General features: G+C 32.8%; 1 protein-coding gene across 1 annotated transcript; it reads right to left on the bottom strand.

The window, feature by feature from the left end:
- Window positions 1-226: 226 nt before the first annotated feature.
- Window positions 227-5,864, bottom strand: LOC133301456 (GDSL esterase/lipase At5g03610-like). Its single transcript, XM_061501085.1, has 4 exons — window positions 5,798-5,864; window positions 5,367-5,576; window positions 1,422-1,693; window positions 227-745 (listed from the first exon to the last, which is right to left on the bottom strand). Exons 1-4 carry the CDS (start codon window positions 5,862-5,864, stop codon window positions 227-229), a joined length of 1,068 nt encoding a protein of 355 aa, XP_061357069.1.
- Window positions 5,865-20,763: the final 14,899 nt, after the last annotated feature.

Below are 20,763 nucleotides of genomic sequence, written 5' to 3'. Positions count from 1 at the left end.
CATTAAATTAATAATAATAATTGCAAAACAAATTCAGTAACTTGGATTATTTTTCCTTCACAAAACAACAATCAATTTACACATTGCACCCATAGAAATGAAAGCATTTGGAATGATTATAAACAAAAGATTATTTGAGGAAAAATTAACAAATGAAAGTGGGGTGCATTATTAAACAACAAACAAAAGGCTGAGAAATATATAGCTACATTGCATAGCTAAATATCTAGAATCGAAGTTGATGAAGAGTACTCATTGTCTGCAACTTGTTATACACAGCATGCCAACCTGCTTGTGTTGGGTGCAACACATCCCAAAAGAAAGTTGATTTGGGATTATCACAAACCTTATATTTCTTCACATTGTTCTCATCAACGCTTCCACAAAAATACTGGCTGCTAACCCCAACGCAGCATGGCTGTAACTTATCCTTAATGTTATTGGTGGATGGGTGATCCAGCACTGACATGAAACTGTCGTAAAGGTCAAGAATTACGAAGGTTGAATTATCCTTGCTTACTTGGTTCAACTTGGTCACAGCTTGGTTTAACAGGTTGTTGTGGAGAACTACGAGGTTGTTAAAGGTACTATTGCAACTTTGGAAAGAGGATGAGGCTGTGTTTGGAGGAAGGCAACCAAGGGGTTGGAGACCACCCACAACAATTTTCTTCACTCCCAACCCTTTGATGCGAATTAAATTTTTTGTGGTTTGGTTAACCACTGAGGCAATGAAAGACGGGAAACCCTACATATATACAATCAACAAAAAGAGTGAAAATTTAGTAAATAAATTACTATATATAACTTCTATGAGGAAATAAATAGCATGTTAACATTTTTTTTTCAAGACAAGAAATAATATAATTGTACGAAGCAATGGAGAGGCAAGAAAATTTTATGAGGGCAAAATTGTAATTATATTTTTTCTAGTATGTTATATATATATATATATAAATATATATATATAAATTTCTACGGCCACTTTAAATAAGATAGTTATTTTTTATAAGTACTGTATATTACCCGTACCCTAACCCTTTATACAGGAGCGACCATTTACCCTAACCCTTCCCTTGCTCCTTCACTCATATATCTACAAAAATACATATTATGCATTGGGTGGTGATAGAAGTCTAAATAAACGGTTTCTGAGAAACCATTATAAATATGTTTGATATCATATTTTAACCGAAAACTTTAAACTAATGAGTTTAATTACAGGCCTTTTCACTATATGATATTTACTTACTTTATTCCTAACTAATGAGAGATTTTGTCACTCATATTCAAATTACAAAAGCTACTATATATGATTGGTATAGTTGTAAGGGATTTGAATAGTTTGTATTATGTTATATATTCAATTTCCAATTATATTCAAAAAAAATTATAAACATCATAAATAAATCAAATTAATTTACCTGGGCAGAGCCATTTGTGGTCAAGTAAAAACTGTAGTCATTTCCAGCAACGGAGACATAGGCAACTGAGTTGCTGAGATCTGAGGCAGTGTACAATTTTTCTTCAATGAGCTGCTTGAAGAAATCGATCTGGATTGTCATATTTGGGTTTGTAGAGGATGTATTAAAGACACCGGTTCCACCAAAGGCAAAGTTCATCCCGTATTTCAAATGCTGTGGCATCAGTTTCCTCAATTTGTAGGGGGGTGGCGATTTGAGTCCCAAATACTTAGCTGCACCACATTTTGTTATAATAATTCAATATTACAAGAGGAAGCAGTGATTCAGGAAAGAGCTTATGACTTGTGAGGTTTTTTTGTAAATCAATCAAAAGAATCAAATTGTTAGGAATAATAATTCAGCAGTTATTTGGTACTAACAGCTTTGTACATAACTATCATACATGGTTTAAGAGAAAAAAATAAGTTATTTACTAAACAATGGAAAAAGTTATAGTTACTACCTCTTATTGTTACTACTTGTTACTACTAAATCGTAACCGTTGATTTTTGTCAATCTAACGGTTATAATATATTGGAAATTAATAATTAATTAATAAGTATGACCCAAGAAATTATAACTGTTAGATTGACGGAAATCAACGATTATGATTTAGTAGTAACAATAAGAGGTAATAACTATAACCTCTCCCTAAATAAATAAGGGGGGAAAGTTAGATTAAAAGGTAAAAAAGAATAACTGATAATATATAATAAATCTTTCTCGCGCTTCTCTCCAATTTTGAGTCGATTAATTTTTGTACTGGATGAATGTTTCTGATTTTTTTGGAAATAAGTTTTATCTTCTACACACACAAAAATATGTGGTCCATATAAGAATCTTATATACTTTTATGTGTGTATAAGAGATAAATTTATTAAATAAACAAATATGGGTTTATTATTTCTTATAGGAGATAAATTTATTTATATTATTTTTTTGAAAACATATCCTAATTACTTTTTTAAGGCGAGTAGGCTTTCTCCGACATCCCACAAGATTCGACTGATCTTTTAGTTGACTATGAGACTAATTCGGAGTGCAAGGCGAATCAGGGATAAATATTTTAAGTCCCTCCCAAATACGACATGTGGGGATCCAACCGAAATACTTTTCTTACACTAACCAGCTCTACTCGTCTCAAAGAGATAATTAAGGTATGTTTCTAAAAAAAAATAAGAGATAAATTTATATCTTATGAGAAGTAATAAACCCTTTTTTTAATGAATAAACAAAGAAAAGCTTTTGTTAAATAACGATTATTTTTTAGCGTTTCATAGAAGAGAAAAAAAAATTTGTCCCGAAAATCATGATAACCAAGAATATGTTAGGAAAGTAAATTTTTGAAAAATGTGATTAAAAAGTTATTTGATAGGCAAAAATATTATTAAGAATATTGGCTCAAATTTAATAATTTTATATTTAGTTGATTGTTAAATATTATTATAATATTAAATTTTTTAAACACCCCGGATTCTAAAAATATCATCTTGTCATCTTGCTGCACAATTTATTCATAAATCAAAATCTCATAAAAATCATATTCCCAAAAAAAATTTCAAAAATCTTTTACTAAATATAAATAAATAAAATTTTCTATCAAAAAAGGTCAATGCCAGAAACAAAGCTGCAATGCTGCAGACAAGAGCAGTTGTGATAAAAGCTCCTGGGAATAAGAAAAATAACAATATTCTAAGGGTTTTGCTTTTCTTGTGTCATATTAGATAACATCTTTCATACTATAGATATAATAAGTGATACCATTAAGCAAGTTTTAATATAAACTACACGATAATTAATTAAATTAATTGTTAATTAATTAAGGGGAGTGCTACCCACCCCACTAATTATAGAAACTGATTCAACTTCTAGAATAGCATGTGTACAACCAGGTTTTATTTTAAGCAGAATAAAAATATAAAAAGCAAGTCCGATCACTCACCATTAATTAATGAATTTAATATTTTTATGTTGTACAAGTTAAATTTTTATCTTTTATGTATGGGCTTTAATTCTCTATGTAGTATGAGAGAAGTTATCTTATGTTGTAAGAAAATGAAATGGAACTCATCAATTTTTAAAAATCAAAAAAGAAAGAAAAAGAAAGGTATGTCTTTTTATATGAGTGTAATATGAGAAATGAATCTCATGTGAGATAAGAGTATAATTTCCCTTTATATATATGAAAAAAATATACTCTTTTGTTGTAGGAGAGTGTTTTTCTCTCCTACACATACATCGATTTCTGTGTTACTTTTATTTTTATTTTTCTATAAATAGATGAGTCCTACACATGATTGTCTCTATAGCATGAGAGAGTTTCTCTCCTATTGCACGAGATTAATAAAGCAACATATATATATATATATATATATATATATATATATATATATATATATAAATGTGATGGTGTCATATATATATTTTTCTCTTATTCTTATATGGATTTATATAAATTCCACTCATTTTTATATGTACTTAAAAAATAAATTTATTTTCTATACCCGAAATATTAAACCCTCTATTCGTCCAACTACATAGTTACGAATGAGGATGACTTTCCTCATAAACGAATAGAGTCATATTCAGCAAAAAAATGATTGGTTGAAATGGTAAGGAGCATATTTCTCTTTCCAGGATAGGTATTATAGTGCCCGAACCAGATGAAATCTTCTAAAAATTATTTTAAAAATATAGCAATATTCTTTTATATTTTTATTATATCTTATTTGCAACTATTTTTTTTATAAACCATTTTACTCCATTTCCCAAAAGTCTCAAAATTAGAGAGTAAATAGGCAATGCTAGATTAGACTAGTCTTTGGCTTAAATAAATTAAACCTGTGTAAAAAATATTAAGTCTAACTTGGCCAGTTAGCCTGTGTAGGCTCTGAATTATAAGTCATACATGACTTATATTTAGAGAGAGAAAATTTTTTGGCCTAAGCCTATTAGCTTGTTCAAGCATATTAAACATTCAACAATTATTATTTTATTATTCAAAATTATTAAAATAATAATTTTATTTAAAATAAATAATACGATATAGACTGATATGTAAGCTTACAGGCTCGACTTATACAAAAAAAAGTTTATGACCTGTTTTCTAAATAGATTTTTTTTAAAAGCTTAATTCTGTTTTATTTCACTATTTGTAATAGACCAAACCTAACCTAATATAGATTAGGGCGTAGATCTCTATAGATCGGATTAGCCTATTTACACTACTAATTTCGTTTTTCGAAACATGGTGCAGCATATATAGATAGATAGATAGATAGAGGTATAACAGTGGTATAATTAATAATTCGGTGTGATCAAAACGATAATTCGATGTGATCAAAACGATATGTTCTAACGTGATACTTTGTTGAGTATTCCAAAATTAAGAATTAAACAAAAGTTAGAGGAGATAAGTTTTTGTCTAAATTATAGCTTCAGACTTTCTAAACAAAAATCAAACATGCAAGTACATGAGTGAACAAATCTAACGTGAAACATGATACTTGTTTTTCCCTTACTAAATATTAAAAAAAAAAAAAAAAGAGCTAACACAAACACAATAGTGTAGCTTTATGCTTTTTCTGTCCCTAGCAATGGATAATATAGCATTCACTGGCGAAAGGGAGAACCGAACATCGTCAGATAGATATATAAAATCTTATAGATAATGGCACAAGAAAGGTAAAGTGGCAAGCCACCATAGAAATGAACCCCACCCTTTCAATACTATAATATTGTATTGTTATACTATACGCATAGAATCGAACCAAAGCATCAGAATTCCAAACACGTCACTTTGCTTGAGAAAGAAAAGTAAAGATAAAATAAACCAAAAAAGCATGCACTTCGTAATTTTCTAACTGACAGCATTATATAACTATAGAGAGAGAGAAAGGCACGAACCAATATAATCAGTAAAAACTCTGCCGTCGGAGAATCTTCCGGCAGGTTTTCCGGGAAAGGTTATGCCATAAGGGTCTTTCCATGAACCAGGTAAATCTCTTCTAGTGTTGCCGGTATCAACATATGAGTCCCCAAAAACGAACAATTTTTTTGGGGGATAATTGAACTGGTCACGTTGCAATCGAGCCTCAATTTGCATCCCCATTTGTGCTGTAATAATGGACAATAACACATATAATTAAGTTATAGTTTGAACTTATGGTAACTCGAATTGAATTAATTGAGTAATATGACGCAATGAAAAGAAAAAATAAGTTTGAGATCAATAAGTGGTATAACAAGTTACGGAGTACCATAGATTAACCATTATATTGTTTTTTAAGCTAGCTTGGTGGCATATTTAATATATTCATAATTAATAATAATCATACCTGAGACAAGTAGAAGGACAAGGGGCAGACATAAGAGGGAAAATAGTTGTTTGTGAGAGTTCATCATGAATGATGAGCTTAGAAGTGCAAGCGTTTTATAGTGAATTCAAACGGAGAGAGGAAAATGAAACTGAATGAATGATTATAGGTTTGTAGAGGAAAGGAATGAACTGTGTTGAAGGCGAGAAACTAGGTGATGGATATGGCATTTTATAGTAAAAGGAGAAAGACGTGGCCTCCACTTGGAATTTGGCAATTACGATAGGCTGTGTAGTTAAAACGCGGTTATGGAGGGTGAAGACTGAAATGAAAAAGTTGGCACGGTTGTTATTACGGACCGAAAATTAAATATTCATTTTAACTACGTCTTCCACTCCAAAATATCTTCATGTGATGGGAGTACCAAACATTCATTATATCCTTTATTAAATATGGGAAAAAGGAACATAGTTATATTATTTCAATTTTTATAATTATTTTTTCCTATATCTTATTATTTTATTTTATTTTAAAAAAGGAGTAGGTACTCTGCACATAAAATGTGCTCCTTCAGATTCTTTTAAATTTGTTTCTATCAATGGTCTGTTATTAAATTTTTTCTTTTTCTTTGCATTATATTAAAGACAGAGGTGATAAAGTGGATAACCTGACTCAATCCGTCACGCCTCGTTTTTTAAAATAAGTTAAAAATTTCAACCCAACCCATCTTGTCAACTTGTTAATATATTAAAAATTGAATTTTTTAAAAAATTATATCTCCCTTATAAGTGAAAGACTGAAAGGTATCAAATGAAAATAAAAGAGATATAAAAAATATTATTAATTAGTGTTTTTTAAAAAAAATTAAAAAATAGAATAAAAAATATCTCGGCAAGTCAAGCTGTCTTGCAACCAGTACTTGAATCTATTTTGATCTTCCCTTAATCAGGGCAGGACAAGATTAGCGGGTTGTAAATTCTAACTCAATCTGCCATTTATGACGAGTTAAACAAGCTAATCCGATGGGATGAATTTATTTTACCATCTCTAACTCTTGTGATGATTGATGTACCAAACTAACAAGATTAGCGACGTTGTTTTCTACAATTAAAAATGCTTTATTACTAATGAAAATGTCAATAATAATGGGTCCGATTGATGTTTATATATTAGCAAAATTCCCAGCAGCCACATCGTACATAAACTTTTTCATTTCTTTATTACGATGACCATGGAAAATCAGGGAGTCCATTGACATGGTCAATGCAAATGTCACAAGAATTATGCGTATCAAATAAACAAATAAATAATGCGCAATTTTTTAAGTTATGCGTATGTACACGTGCTACAAATGTTATTTTGTGTTCTAGAATGATATATGAGGATTAGATCTAAAACGCCACATACAAATACTTCATTATGAAAAAAATACATCTCTTCGTCAATAATAGCTATATTTCTGCTTCTCTGCAATCTCATCTCAAGTTACGACTTCGGTAAATGTATCGATTGTAAAAAGTAATAAAGTGTATTGAGTACGATATCATTTCTATGAAGATTAGATTTCAACAATTAATTCACTATTTAGGCTTAAGTTAGACAATTGATTAAGAGAATTTAATGAAAACTAAATTAAATAACAAAACAAGAACGCAAAATATGAGTAACTTGACAACCAAGAAAGCACAATTAGGGGGTCAATTTCTCTCAATCTCCACTTTATGTTATAAATTAAAACCTTACTTAATCACCTTGTTTATATTGTCAATCAATTCCCCTAAGTTAATTAGAACGCAATCCCTTGACATCCTAATTCTTTATTATCTTGAAAGAATACTAGATCTCTAGCTATCCCTCAAAAAAATAAGCATTAAACACAAGAATCACAAGATTGCATAAAATCATATGTCTATCCCTAGAATCAATGTTGTCAAAATTGAGTATCTACGTAAAAACGGAAGGGAATGGTAGAGACGTAAATCGTAGAAACGACACGAAACATAAAGTTTCTACTATTTAAGGTCAAGATACAAAATTATATATATATATATATATATATATATATATATATATATATATATATATATATATATATATATATATGCATGTAAAAAAAATATATCACAAAAGTCACTACTCAAAATTCAATGAACAACTTTATATTTAAAATATATAAGGGGTTTGATTTTCTCATGTTAAATGAGAATTCAATTCTCATGTTATAGAGATAAAAAACATGTGGGACCCATGTGTTAGAAAAAATTATATGTAGGACCTATGCCAGCACGGAAATCGAAGGGTGTGTAGAAAAATTTGAATTCTCATGTTAAATGAGAATTATAAAACCCAATATATAAATCTCATAACTATATAAGACATAAGTTCAAAAACACAAAAAGAGTTTAACAACTTCTATAACCAAATTTCAAAAATCAAAAGAATAAAAGAAAACTTATGCAAATTTCCATAATAAGGGATTTTATAACCTAGAGTTAATGGTATTGCTTGGAGGAGTTATAATGAATAAGTTTTATGCTTCCGCGAGTTTTGCATTTACAATTACGATGTTGTTTTTAATTGATTACGGAAATGGTTAATGTTTAACAATGAGGATTTAATAAAAGAAAAAGTTTACCCGAAATTTAATTAACTCAATTACTGTGATTGTAACTGCGCTTAATACCATATGCAATGATAACATTACCGGTATGTAACGGGCTGTTACATGTGTGACCTTGAATGAATGATTCAAGTATGCATGTTCTTGAAATGCAAGTTTTATGACTTATGATGCATTTCTTCAAGATAGAGCTCAATACTCTTCATTCTTTAAGTCTCTAAACTTAAAACTATATTTCTAACTATAAGAGACTATATGAGTCTTTGTCTTCACTTGAATTCATTGGTTTTCATACTTTGAGCCTTTAGGAGCATTGTTTAAGTTGAAAGCTTTGACTTGGAGGTTGAATTTTGCAATTTGAGTTATTCCTTCACTTTCACATGTTCTCTTGGTCTTCTAACACCATTTGGGACTTGTTGCACTACTCTCCAAGTTGTCTAATCATATTAAGCTTGTAGGTGCTTTGTTATAATAAAACTCAAAAGCTTTAGTCCTTGTAACCTAGGGTTCAACATGCTTGAGCGCGCTAAAGCACCATCGTCCATAAACTTGAAATGCTTTTCTACGCTCTTGATGACTCCTTTGATCTTCTCTTTCATGCTCCAAGCCTTTTAAGTCCATCCTTACCTCAACTTAGCTCAATTTACCTACAAAATATGTAAGGAACATTCACATTAGTCAATAAATCAAACTTCATGCTTTTTAAGCTAAATAAGCCTAAGTTTTCATGCTTTTGACTAGATAATGGTGTGATTAAAGTCCTTAAAACTTATAATTATGTGTTTATTGTGTTTTCATGAAAAACCGAAAGATCATCACATCCATCCATGCTAAATATTTCAATAGCAACTGGACGAAACTAGTAATCATGCTTCAAAATCATCTAAATGTTATCAATCATCCACATGCGCAAAGGATGCATCACGATAGAAGAAATGGTCAAGCTGGTTATTACAACAACAATAATAATAGAAGCTGGAGCAGCAGATTTCGAAGAAATCTTGAAAAGATGCTCCTAGTTATCCTGTTATTCTAGAATATATCCCGATCATCAAATCATCCCAGTTTTCTTTTAGGGGTAACATTCATGTTTCCATTAGCCTGCATATACTGTTAGGATTTTCCCAAATATCCCAAGGTGAAAACTACCACCGCTAACCCCTGAATACATTGTATTGGATCATCGAGGAAACTAAAGTAATTAAAGTGTACCCGATTCCATTGTAATGATTATGGTTTGTTAATGTTCTTGAATTTTGGGACTGGTGATCTTCCTTAGTCAAATCACCAGAGTGCACATCCTTATGCGAAATTTATCTCTTTATGGTGAAAAGAAAAACTATTTAACTGATTTAATATACAGGGGACCATAATCATTTTCCTAATTCTTTATCATCAGCCCCACCACGCTCTTGTTATGCCAACCCATACTCATTGTGAAATCTAATTGAGTTCCTTAATAGATCACTTAATTTGCCCAATAATAAAATAGAATAATATAATTGATAATTAAGTATATAGCCTACAATAATATAGAAAATAAAATTTTCTAACAATCTCACACTTGAGCTACATATTAACTTGAAGCAATATAAAGATTATCAATTAAGGAATCAGTACCAACAATATTTGAATCATGAAAAAGACTAACTTTATTATTCCTAAAAGAATAAGAGTAACAGGATTTGTCCAAGCAGGAAATAGAAATTAAATTCCATTTAAATGACGGTGCAACAAAAGTTTCATTCAAATCCTAATAAACACCAAGCTTTATCAATAATCTAAAATTCTCAATAGTTCAACTGAAATAGGATTTGTCCAAGCAGGAAATAGAGATTAAATTCCATTTAAATGACATTGCAACAAAAGTTTCATTCAAATCCCTATAAACACCAATCTTTATCAATAATCAAAAATTCTTAATAGTTCAACTGAAACTTTCTTGCCATCGCCCACAAAGATGTAACTTTCAACGTCACTTGGAGGTCGGCTCCACAAGCAACCCTGCATAGACATATTTATGTGAGTAGTAGCACCACAATCTACCCACCAAGTATCCTTAGGTACAGAAGCTAAATTAATTTCAGAAAGAGTCATACCATTCTTTTCACGTCATTCCTTATATTTGGAGCTCTCTTTCTTCATGTGTCCACTTTTCTTGCAAAAGTAGCAGCTAAATGCCTGATCATGCTTCTTTTTGTTTCTTTTGCATACATGCTTCATTTGTAGTTTCCTTAGCTCTCTTTTTTTTCTTATTTTGACATGTTGATGCCAAATGAGCACTATTTATCTTCTTTCGCTGAGGACTTTCCTAATCTTGCACGCAAAGAGAAATGAACTTATTAAGAGTCAATTTGTCACTTTGAGTATTTTAGCTTACATAAAACTAACTATGTAGTGTAGGAAGAGATATGATAACTAAATGCACGAGAAAATCATCAGATAGCTCTAACTTTAGTGCCTTGAATTTCCCAGCATGATCAAACATCTTTATGGTGTACTCCCTTATATTTCCTTTTCTTTGATACCTTACGGTAATGAGTTTTTCCAAAGTGTTACTCGCTTCCATCTTTTATTTCTAGCAAAATATTGCTCAATTTATGTGATGAACTTCTTGGCATCAGTTCTCTCAGCAATAGAGCCCTGAAACGCTTCTGGAATAATATTTTTCATGATCATTAGACACATGAGATTAAAGTGTTCCCACTTCTCAATTATCTTCATATTCAAATTTTTCAAAGTGGAAGTGAGTTTCTCCATCCTTAGTGCACGGTCCAGTTCCATACAACCAAGAATAATTTTCACATTCTCTTTTTACATCTTGAAATTTGACTATTTAGCATAGGGATCATGTTCACTTAAGTAGCAAAATTAGCAGCAACTGAATAAAGAACAACATAAGTCTACATGCTCTACATTTATGATATATCATATATATAATGAAATAACATAATATACATAATGAAATTGACCAATAATTCAAAGAAAAATGGATTCATCAAAAAGATACCTTGCACAACATTGACATCTAGCCTTTGGACAAGAAATATCAACTTGTAAGTGGTACCTTCGCGTAGTAATCAAATATTGACAATCAATCCTATCAAACCATAGCCTTCCTTTGGACCTATTATTATTCACATGGAAATTCCTTATGATTATTACACATTTATTACAATAAGTGTATCTATTGCTTCACCAAAAACTACCCTTCCTTTGGGCCAAGCATTATTTGTATGAACAATTGACACACACATAGTACATGTATTGCTTAGCAAAATAATAACCCTTACTTTTGTGTGTGTGTGTGTGTGTGTGTGTGTGAGTGACCAATCAATTAGAATTAGATCAACTTTATAGGATTTGAACACATTTATGGCTACCAAATCCACCATATTTAATTCCAAAAGCAAACAATGATAAATAACAAACTCATTTTAGAGTCATACAGTCAATCTTTTCCATCAAAGTTGTAAGATTAACTGCATTGAACCTTTAAAATTTCCTTATCCTAGTGCCCCACAAATAAGGGTCCAAAGGCCTAAATATAAAAATATCATCATAACCAATAACAAAAATTTTATATTGAGGATTCAACAAAGAAAATCAAATCTAGGAAACCCCAAAAACCAAAGACTTTAAAGATTTGAGTTCTTTCAAACCACACATCCCAAAGATTTTCACAAAGGAATTCATTGTTCATCCAAATTCTCAATTCGAACAATGAGCCCCCATCAAACTATGAAGCCAAATTCTTCCAAAGATTCAACCTTGATACAAATTTAAAATTTTAAACAAGAAACCCTTACTAAACTATAAATCCTAAGATCCTCAAAAGATTCTTTCTTTATGTAGATTCAAAAGTTTAAACAACAAACCATTATTAAATTATGAATCCTAGATTTTCAAAAAATTCATTCTTTATGTAAATTCCAAATGGTATCTTTTATATAAATTTAAAAAGTTTAAACAATAAACCCCAATGATTCAATATGATCAAAGCTCTAATACCAATTATAAAGATTCTCCCTAATATCCCATAGTGTAAACCATCCCCGCAAACCCCTAGATATATAGTGTTGGATCATCGAGGAAACAAAATTAAAGCGTACATGATTCCATTGCAACAATTGTGGTTTTTTGATTCCCCTGAATTTTAGGATTGATAGTCTTCCTCAGTCAAATCACCAAAATGCAAATCCTTATGCTGAAGTTATCTCTTGATAGGGAAAAGGAAAACTATCTAACTAATTTAACATATTGGGGACCATAACCATTTTCCTGATTACTTATCATTGGGCCCACCAAGCTCCTATTATACTATGTTGGGCCAATCTGGTATCCATTCATTTAACTCATACTTATTATGAAATCTACTTGGGTTCCTTAATAGATCACTGAATTTGTCCAAATATTAAATAACATGATATAATTGATAATTAAGTATGTAGCCCACCATAATATAGAAAATAAAATTTTCTAACACGTACATCCCACACGATGAACGAAATATATATCCGATAAATTTTGGTTATAGAATGCATCAGGTGATTGATTGACTATTTTGCCCTCGTCCCAAAATTATACATCAATCTATCCCTATTTGACCATTAACCAACCCATTTACTTGAGTACAAGGTTTATGTATTGACGTAATGGAACAAAGGTTTTTTTATATAAAAAAACATCTATCTCAAAAGAGGGTAAAAACAAACTCTCAAAGCTCTTTCCCAATTAACAGTGGTATTCATGTCCATTGCAACAAAATATCCCCAAATCGCATCGTGGGTTATAATAACTTAAATAATCAAATAATATTAATTAGAAAATAATGCATAATTAGAGGGTTAATAAAGTAAAAATATTGATTTTAGGGCTAAGTCTCCACCGGGGCAAAAAAGTAATTTGGTAAAAATTGCCCAGATTGGGCTAATTCTATGTGATACATTCCACCTAAGCTCATGAAATTACGGAATCAAAATAAAATAGGCTAATTAGATGAAAAATCTAATTATACAAATAAAGTCATTTTTTGAGGAAAAAGTTACCTGAAACTTTGAAATACTATAGTGTGATACTACTAAATAATTTTGGAAAATGTGACATTACATGTTAGATGACCTAATTAATGGTTAGAGGAGATTAGGAGCAATTTCATTAAGGGTAAATTGATTATTTCCCTAACAAAACCTCTCATCAAGAGTCAAAACAAGACTTAAGTGAATCAAGACACTTAAATCCATATTTTTTTCCTCTTCTTCTTTATGAAAATATAACACCTCATAATTCTAAAACATAAAGTTATAGTTGAAATATGGATTAAAGGGTAGGATTAGTGAAAATCCTGAATTCGGAGTCGAAATACGTATAAAGGGTAAAAATGTAAATTGCCAAACACGTAATCCTAGACAATGAAATGTTAGTAGAAGGTATCAAATGGAAAAAATAACCCTGTAAATGGATTCAGAACGAAAAATTGAGTAGTTAGGCAAGTTTCTGGAAATTTGATGAATAGTATTTTTACCGGGTAAAAACACATCGGTATAATTGCACTGAAAAGCGTGCCAAATGAAATTTGAGCTCTAGGCTCGAAAATAAGTGGGAAGAGATGCATACGACTAAGATTTATGATTACTGATAAAAATTGATTGAAATTAGGGTTTTTGGGGAAACTTGTCCACAGTGCACATAACAGCTTAAAACTGTGATTTCACCGAATGACCGAAAAACTCTGGATTCATTGCTCAAGGGAAATTAAAAGACTTTGGTGAATGTTAAAATTTGGAGTTTCTAAATAGTCTTGGAATTAATTGGAGATTAGTGGTTTAAGCAGGAGATTCGAAATGATTTGAATTGCACGAGGTGACAAGTGGGACCCACCCACTTAAGTGGACAAAGCCACATGTCCAAGTCACTATTCAACCTCCTCCTTCTCTCATCCTTCCTCTCCAAACCCACGGCCATAGGTAGTTATTGGGAAAAAATTCATGTTTTGATTTCTTACACATTAACTCACCAAAATCAACAAAGTTTGTCATCAAACTTTTAAGTAAACGATCATCCAAACACAACCATACTATCCTAAACCCTTGAAACTCTCTATTTTGGAAGAAAATCAACACATATTCCCACAAAAATTTGGAGGAAATTCGTGTTCTTGGAGTTGTTGCTCAAGCCATTGCTTGGGTATTACTTGAAGGAGTCATAGGCCTTGATTGTGGGTAAGTTTCAACACTTTTCATTGGATGAATGTGGTGATTTAATTTTGGAAAACCTAAGCTATGTGTTGTGTGATTGAGGTGGTTGGGGACCTCAAATTGAAATTGTGTATTAGATAAATATGTCTTAGAATAATGTTTTATGATGATTGAGCTCATAAAATTTATTGAGGAAAAATATTTTAACTTTGGCAATTTTGTGGTTGATGAGCATGACTTTGTGAATTGAGATTGTTGTGTGACTGGAAAATTGAGTTGTGGAGTAGTTGTAGTAGTTGATTATAGGCTATGGTGTGTTTGAAGTGTAGAATTGAATTGAATGTACCTTAGAACCAAGGAATGCACGATTCGGCGAAGAAGGAAAAAGTGAGGGAAGATGATTTAAAAATTGTGTAATTGATGTTGTGATGGTCTGAGCTAAGTTTAAATAGGTTGTGTACTTATGTGATGCAAATGAATTGGAAGTAAAATCATTGGATGTGCCTAGGTGTGGATTTAGGCCTAGAAGAGGAATTTAGGATAAATGATGTTGAGTTGTAATTTAATGATGTTGGACTTGAAATGGTGTTGTCATGGGCTTAGGAAGCCATAGGAACGTTGAAATAAAATTAACAACATGATTAAGTAGTTTTGGCCTTGATGGTCGAAATGGTGTTTTGTTGGGGGAGTTCTGTAACATCCCGAGCACTGATGAGGGCGGGGAGTGATCGCCGGTGCGAAAGGGCATGGACAAGGAGCGGCTCCTGACAGGCTTCCACTGGGGAGTTACATGCATGAATGAATCAAATCGACCCCCGAAAGAGAGGGATTCCAAAGGTTGTGCATGCATAGAACTGCACAGTTTGGGATAGCTTATAAGAATTAATTGGTACTACCTACGCTAACAAGATGCATCTGCTTTTCGGTAGCCCGGAACGGAAGAGCTCCACAGTTAAACGTGTTTGACTTGGAGCAATTCTGGGATGGGTGACCTCCTGGGAAGTTTTCCCGAGAAGTGTGCGAGTGAGGAAAAAGCACACTGAAAAGTCTCATGTTAGTATGTGGGGATAGTCATTGATTCTTGAAGTGGTCGGACGTTACAAGTGGTATCAGAGCAGGGCCTCTCTTCCAGTACGGTGTGGTTCGAGGACGAACCAAGCGGAAGCTGGTGGGCATGTAACATCCCGAGCACTGATGAGGGCGGGGAGTGATCGCCGGTGCGAAAGGGCATGGACAAGGAGCGACTCCTGACAGGCTTCCAGTGGGGGTTACATGCATGAATGAATCAAATCGACACCCGAAAGAGAGGGATTCCAAAGGTTGTGCAGGTATAGAACTGCACAGTTTGGGATAGCTTATAAGAATTAATTGGTACTACCTACGCTAACAAGATGCATCTGCTTTTCGGTAGCCCAGAACGGAAGAACTCCACAGTTAAGCGTGCTTGACTTGGAGTAATTCTGGGATGGGTGATCTCCTGGGAAGTTTTTCCGGGAAGTGTGCGAGTGAGGAAAAAGCACACTGAAAAGTCTCGTGTTAGTATGTGGGGATAGTCATTGATTCTTAAAGTGGTCGGGCATTACATTATGTTTTATTGTTTATATGCATCGAAGTGAGCCATGGGGAAGAGTATTCTCCAGAATCTCTGAGTTACTGAGATATATCCATATATCTTACCCCGTTTTGGGGACTTTATTTCAGGTGGTAGCAGTGGTTTTTGGGGCAGTGGGCAAGAAACCCGTAGGTTGAGCATGAGGATTATGAGTATTTTGCATTTTGGTGGCCATTGGGCCTAGACTAGACTTAGGACATGAACACTATGTTTAGATAGGACCATTCATATTGTCATTTTGTTCATGTCTCTTTTGGCTAAGTCTAGTGGTTAATTATTATGCTTTATTTGAAAGTTATGGGTTGTAATTTGTAATATGTCATTTGGAGGAGTTGTAAATTGTATATCAAGACTTGATGTAACATGGAAGTGTATGTATATGATGAATAGGCATAATCTGGGATTGATTTAGAATATAGTGATTGAAATTGATTAACTTGAGAAAGTAAGCACGAATTATGCAAAATAATTGAATTGAATATAAACTGTGAAGGGTTGTAAGAGCACCAAAACACTACTGGTCCTTGTGTGCCACCCAATGATTATTAGGTACAAATTGAGGTTAGAGAACACATTTGCAAATATGGGATTTATTGGAAAAACAAAGAAAACTCTGGCGAAATTTTTAGAAATTTACAGAATTAAGGTGAACTTTGGGAGAGCATATCTCCCTTCACAGAGGTCCGATAAGGACGTTCCGTACGCCGTTGTAAATCTTGAGATTTCCTCTATCTTGTGTTAAAATTTGATAATTTTCTGGGTTGTACGTAGCCCTGTAAAAGTCATTGAAGACGGACTGTCCAGAACGCACCTGTGCAGGAGCTGTTTCTGTCAGTTTTTGGGAATTTTCTTCCTGCTTCGTTTCTTGGTAAAATTAAGTGCATGAAATTTCAAATTGAAGCTTGAGGTGTCTAGTTTACTGCCTAAAAATTTGAGAGCAATTGGTTAAGTGGATTTTCCAGAATAATTGATTGAGTGAAGATTGTTTGGAGCCGAATTGAGGTTGGCTGGCAGATTTGCTTGTCCAACTTCAAACGGCGATATCCGGAGCAAACGAGAACTTTATGACTCATGTGGTAGCTTCCTAGAAATACAATTAAGTCTAGAATAACATACTAAAAGATGAGATACTTGTAGAATGCGGTTTGTCCGCAGAAATTCAAAGACCGAACCATGTTCAGATAAGTAGAAATCGTAAAAGTGAGATTTTAGCTAAGTGGGTTTATGGAAACTCCTTAATGACTTGAGAGAAGTATTTTCTGATATATAAATAGTTTAAATAATTATTTTGCAAAGAGATTACAATTACGGTCACAACATTTAATTATTATGCCTTATTATTTTTTTAAATTCTCGCGTAATAAAACAGAAAATGTTTACTCGCATTTTAATAAATGAATTGATGTGATTGTAACTGCGCTTAATATCATGATTTACGTTAACAATACCAGTGTACAACGGGCTGTTATAGGTTGCCTTTGGTCCTTGACCAAAAGGATTTTAGTAAGTATTTATGTCACAATTGCATGAATGCTTGAATGACCAAGCGAGTGGTCTTTATGTGATGCTAACGATTATGAGAATGACCTTGTGTATGCACTTCTGGGTGGACTAAGTTACCGTGTAACTTGCATTGGAGCTACCTAGCTTGGGAGTTTCAAGAAGGTAATCTCTTGGTACTGGGGTTAATCCTCGTGTGTGCTCCACCATGCCCATTGGGGTAGTGGTTGAAAGTTGTATGTCAATGATGTGATTGTAACATGGTCATGCATATATATATATATATATATATATATATATATATATATATATATATATGTGTATATATATATATATATATATATGTACCGTGTCTCTGGCCAATAGATATATTGTCTTATGGCGTTATGGACTTCCACTGGATAAGTCTCCGTGAGGGAGATCCAGTTGGCCTGGGGCCCTAGAGCTGTTATCCGTTGAGGAGCACTCTAGGAATATCTCGGGTGTATCGGATGGAGGGCACCTTGAATGGTGTTCCTGAAACACATTCTTGGATGAGGGCCCGTAGGCTATATGCCATGGCCAATAGGCTGGATGTTGCGTGGTTTTGGCTATGACCATTCCAGCTTTATCGTATGTTTTCTCCCTATACATCCCTATCTCTCCAAATCCGTTGTTATATCCCTTTTTGGTTGTTATGATTCATTGTTGTACATTTATATCTGAGTGAGCCATTAGGCAGAGTGATCTCCAGAACTTCTGGGTTACTGAGATATATCCATAAATCTCATCCCGCGTTTGGGGCGTTATTTTATGTGGTTGTAGCGGGACAGGAGCTATGGGCAAGAGGCCCACAGGTTGAGCTGATGGAGTTGAAGAGCATTTTGTATTTTGAGGCCACACTTGGCGTAGGCTAGACTTAGAGCATGAATATTGTATATTGCACTAGGGATATGTATCATTTCATATTTGTTCATGCTTCATTTTGACTATGTCTAGTTGATTATATATCTTGTTGTATTTTGAGGATTTCATTGTAGTTATATTTACCATTTGGAGAATTATAATATAATGCTTATGGACCTTGTGTAATATTGTAAAGCATGTATGTGATGAAAGGGAAATAGGCCTATTTTAGGTTATGATTTATATGTCTATTATTAAGAATGCATGCACTAAGATAATGTGATTGTAATAAGTTTAAGTTTTGATAAAGTTAATTAATGGATTGTAAATTGATGAGACTATGGTAAATTGCTATGGGTTGTAAGAGCACCAAGGCATTGTTGGTCCTTGTGTGCCACCCTTGTCTATTAGGTACCCTTGAGGCTTTAAAACACACTTTTGATAAAGTGGGATAAGTTGAATAAACAAAGGAGGTGCCGTCAAAATTTATACTAAAAGAGCAGTTTTTATGCTAACTTTGAGAGAGCATATCTCCCCCCACAGAGGTCCAATAGGGAGGTGAATACATCATTTTGAAGCTTGAGATGTCAGCTATGTTGTATCAAAATTTGGTAGCAATTTAATTTTTGTATAAACCTGTAGGTGCGTTTGAGTGGAGACTGCCCAAAGGGCCCTACACAGGGGGTTGTTTGGGTTCCAGTTTTGCATAAATTGTTTCTCCCTCCATTCTTACTCAAATTAAGCTCATGATATGTCAAATTAAATCTTAAGGTGTCTAGTATGCTGTGTAAAATTTTAGAGCAATTGGTTAAGTAGTTTGATAAGAATCGCATAAATGGTGAGGTATGTTTAGTGCCCTGTTTTGAGTTGGCTGGCAGTTTTTCTTGTCCAATTTCAAACGGTGATAACCGAAGCTAGAGAGAAATTTATGGGGCGTGTGATACCTTTTTTGAAAGATAATTGAGTCTAGAATAACATACTAAAAGATGAAAGGTTTGTAGCTTGGATATTTTGCACAATGTCAAAAAGACTGAAGCATGTTCAGTTATAGAAAAACCGTAAAAGTGAGATTTATGCTATGTGGGTTTATGAGACCCCCTTAGTGACTTAAATTAGTGAATGTAAGATAGTTAGGCATTTATTTTATTTATTCCATGTTTAGAATTCAATTATAATCACAGCTTATGTCATTACGTTTTATTATTATTTTTAAACGCTTACGTAATGAAAAGGAAAAAGTTTAAATGAACTGTTGTGATTATAACTGCGCTTAGTATCATAATCAATGTTAACAATACCAGTGTACAACGGGCTGTTACAGAAAACACCAGCTCCAACCTGATGAAGACATGAAAGTGAGCTCAAAATACCAAATCCATTTCTAGCCATTAAAACACCAAAGTTCCAATATGAAAGTTACTTGAAATTGCCTTAGGATCAAAACCCACCAAACAAATCCTAGTGAAAAGAATTGAGTTGAAATAAATTCACTCCCAAAAGTGACACCATATTGAGGTGTTCTTGGAGCTATAAGGGTGCTTTGGTTTCATCTAAGCTTGGGAACTACTCCTATAAGTATTCTAAAGAGCATTATGGTGAGTAAACTCCATTTTTCTTAAGTTTTTATAAAGATTGAGAAATTTGCATTCTTGGATGAATAATGAATTTATGGATGTTGATATTCATGAAATATATATGGATGTCTTTGTAAAATATATTGGCAATTGGTTCTTGGAAAAGGAAAAAGGTAAAAACACCATTTGGCTCACTTTTGAAAATTGGTCAAGAACAAAGTGAATGGATTTTCATGTTTTGGGGTGTTGTAGTGAGAATGAACCTTGATAACTTCATAAAATATGTTACAGATTGGTTCTTGGCAAAAAAAGTAATGAAATCGTTACTTGTATCACTTTTGAAATTTCAAATTATGAACAAAGTAAGGTTACTTAGGCTTTAAGTAATGTGACATATATTGTAATGGTGGTTATTGTTTGTTTGGTGTTGTAGTGGTAAATCTTGTGACACTCAAGTGGAAGAGCCATATTTTGACTAAGTCACTGGTGGAAACTTGCATTCTTAAATCTTTCAAGAATAAATGTGAGCTGTTATTAGTGTACTTTGGTGATATTATATCCATAAAATGTTGGTTTATATAGAATATATAATGGCTGTT

Source organism: Gastrolobium bilobum, unplaced genomic scaffold, assembly GCF_033153095.1.
Source record: "Gastrolobium bilobum isolate Gb01-03AN ecotype WA unplaced genomic scaffold, APGP_CSIRO_Gbil_v1 utg28800, whole genome shotgun sequence".
In the NCBI taxonomy this organism is placed as follows: domain Eukaryota; kingdom Viridiplantae; phylum Streptophyta; class Magnoliopsida; order Fabales; family Fabaceae; genus Gastrolobium; species Gastrolobium bilobum.
The sequence above is the reverse complement of the archived record's forward strand: the minus strand, read 5'-3'. Positions and strand labels throughout refer to the sequence as shown.

Excerpts from the sequence above, each read along its gene's own strand:
- LOC133301456 (XM_061501085.1), bottom strand. The coding sequence starts at position 5,864 with ATGATGAACTCTCACAAACAACTATTTTCCCTCTTATGTCTGCCCCTT. Across the intron at positions 1,694-5,366 it reads AGTTTTTACTGATTATATTG|CTAAGTATTTGGGACTCAAA; the intron begins GTTCGTGCCTTT and ends AATGTGGTGCAG. Across the intron at positions 746-1,421 it reads CCACAAATGGCTCTGCCCAG|GGTTTCCCGTCTTTCATTGC; the intron begins GTAAATTAATTT and ends GTATATATGTAG.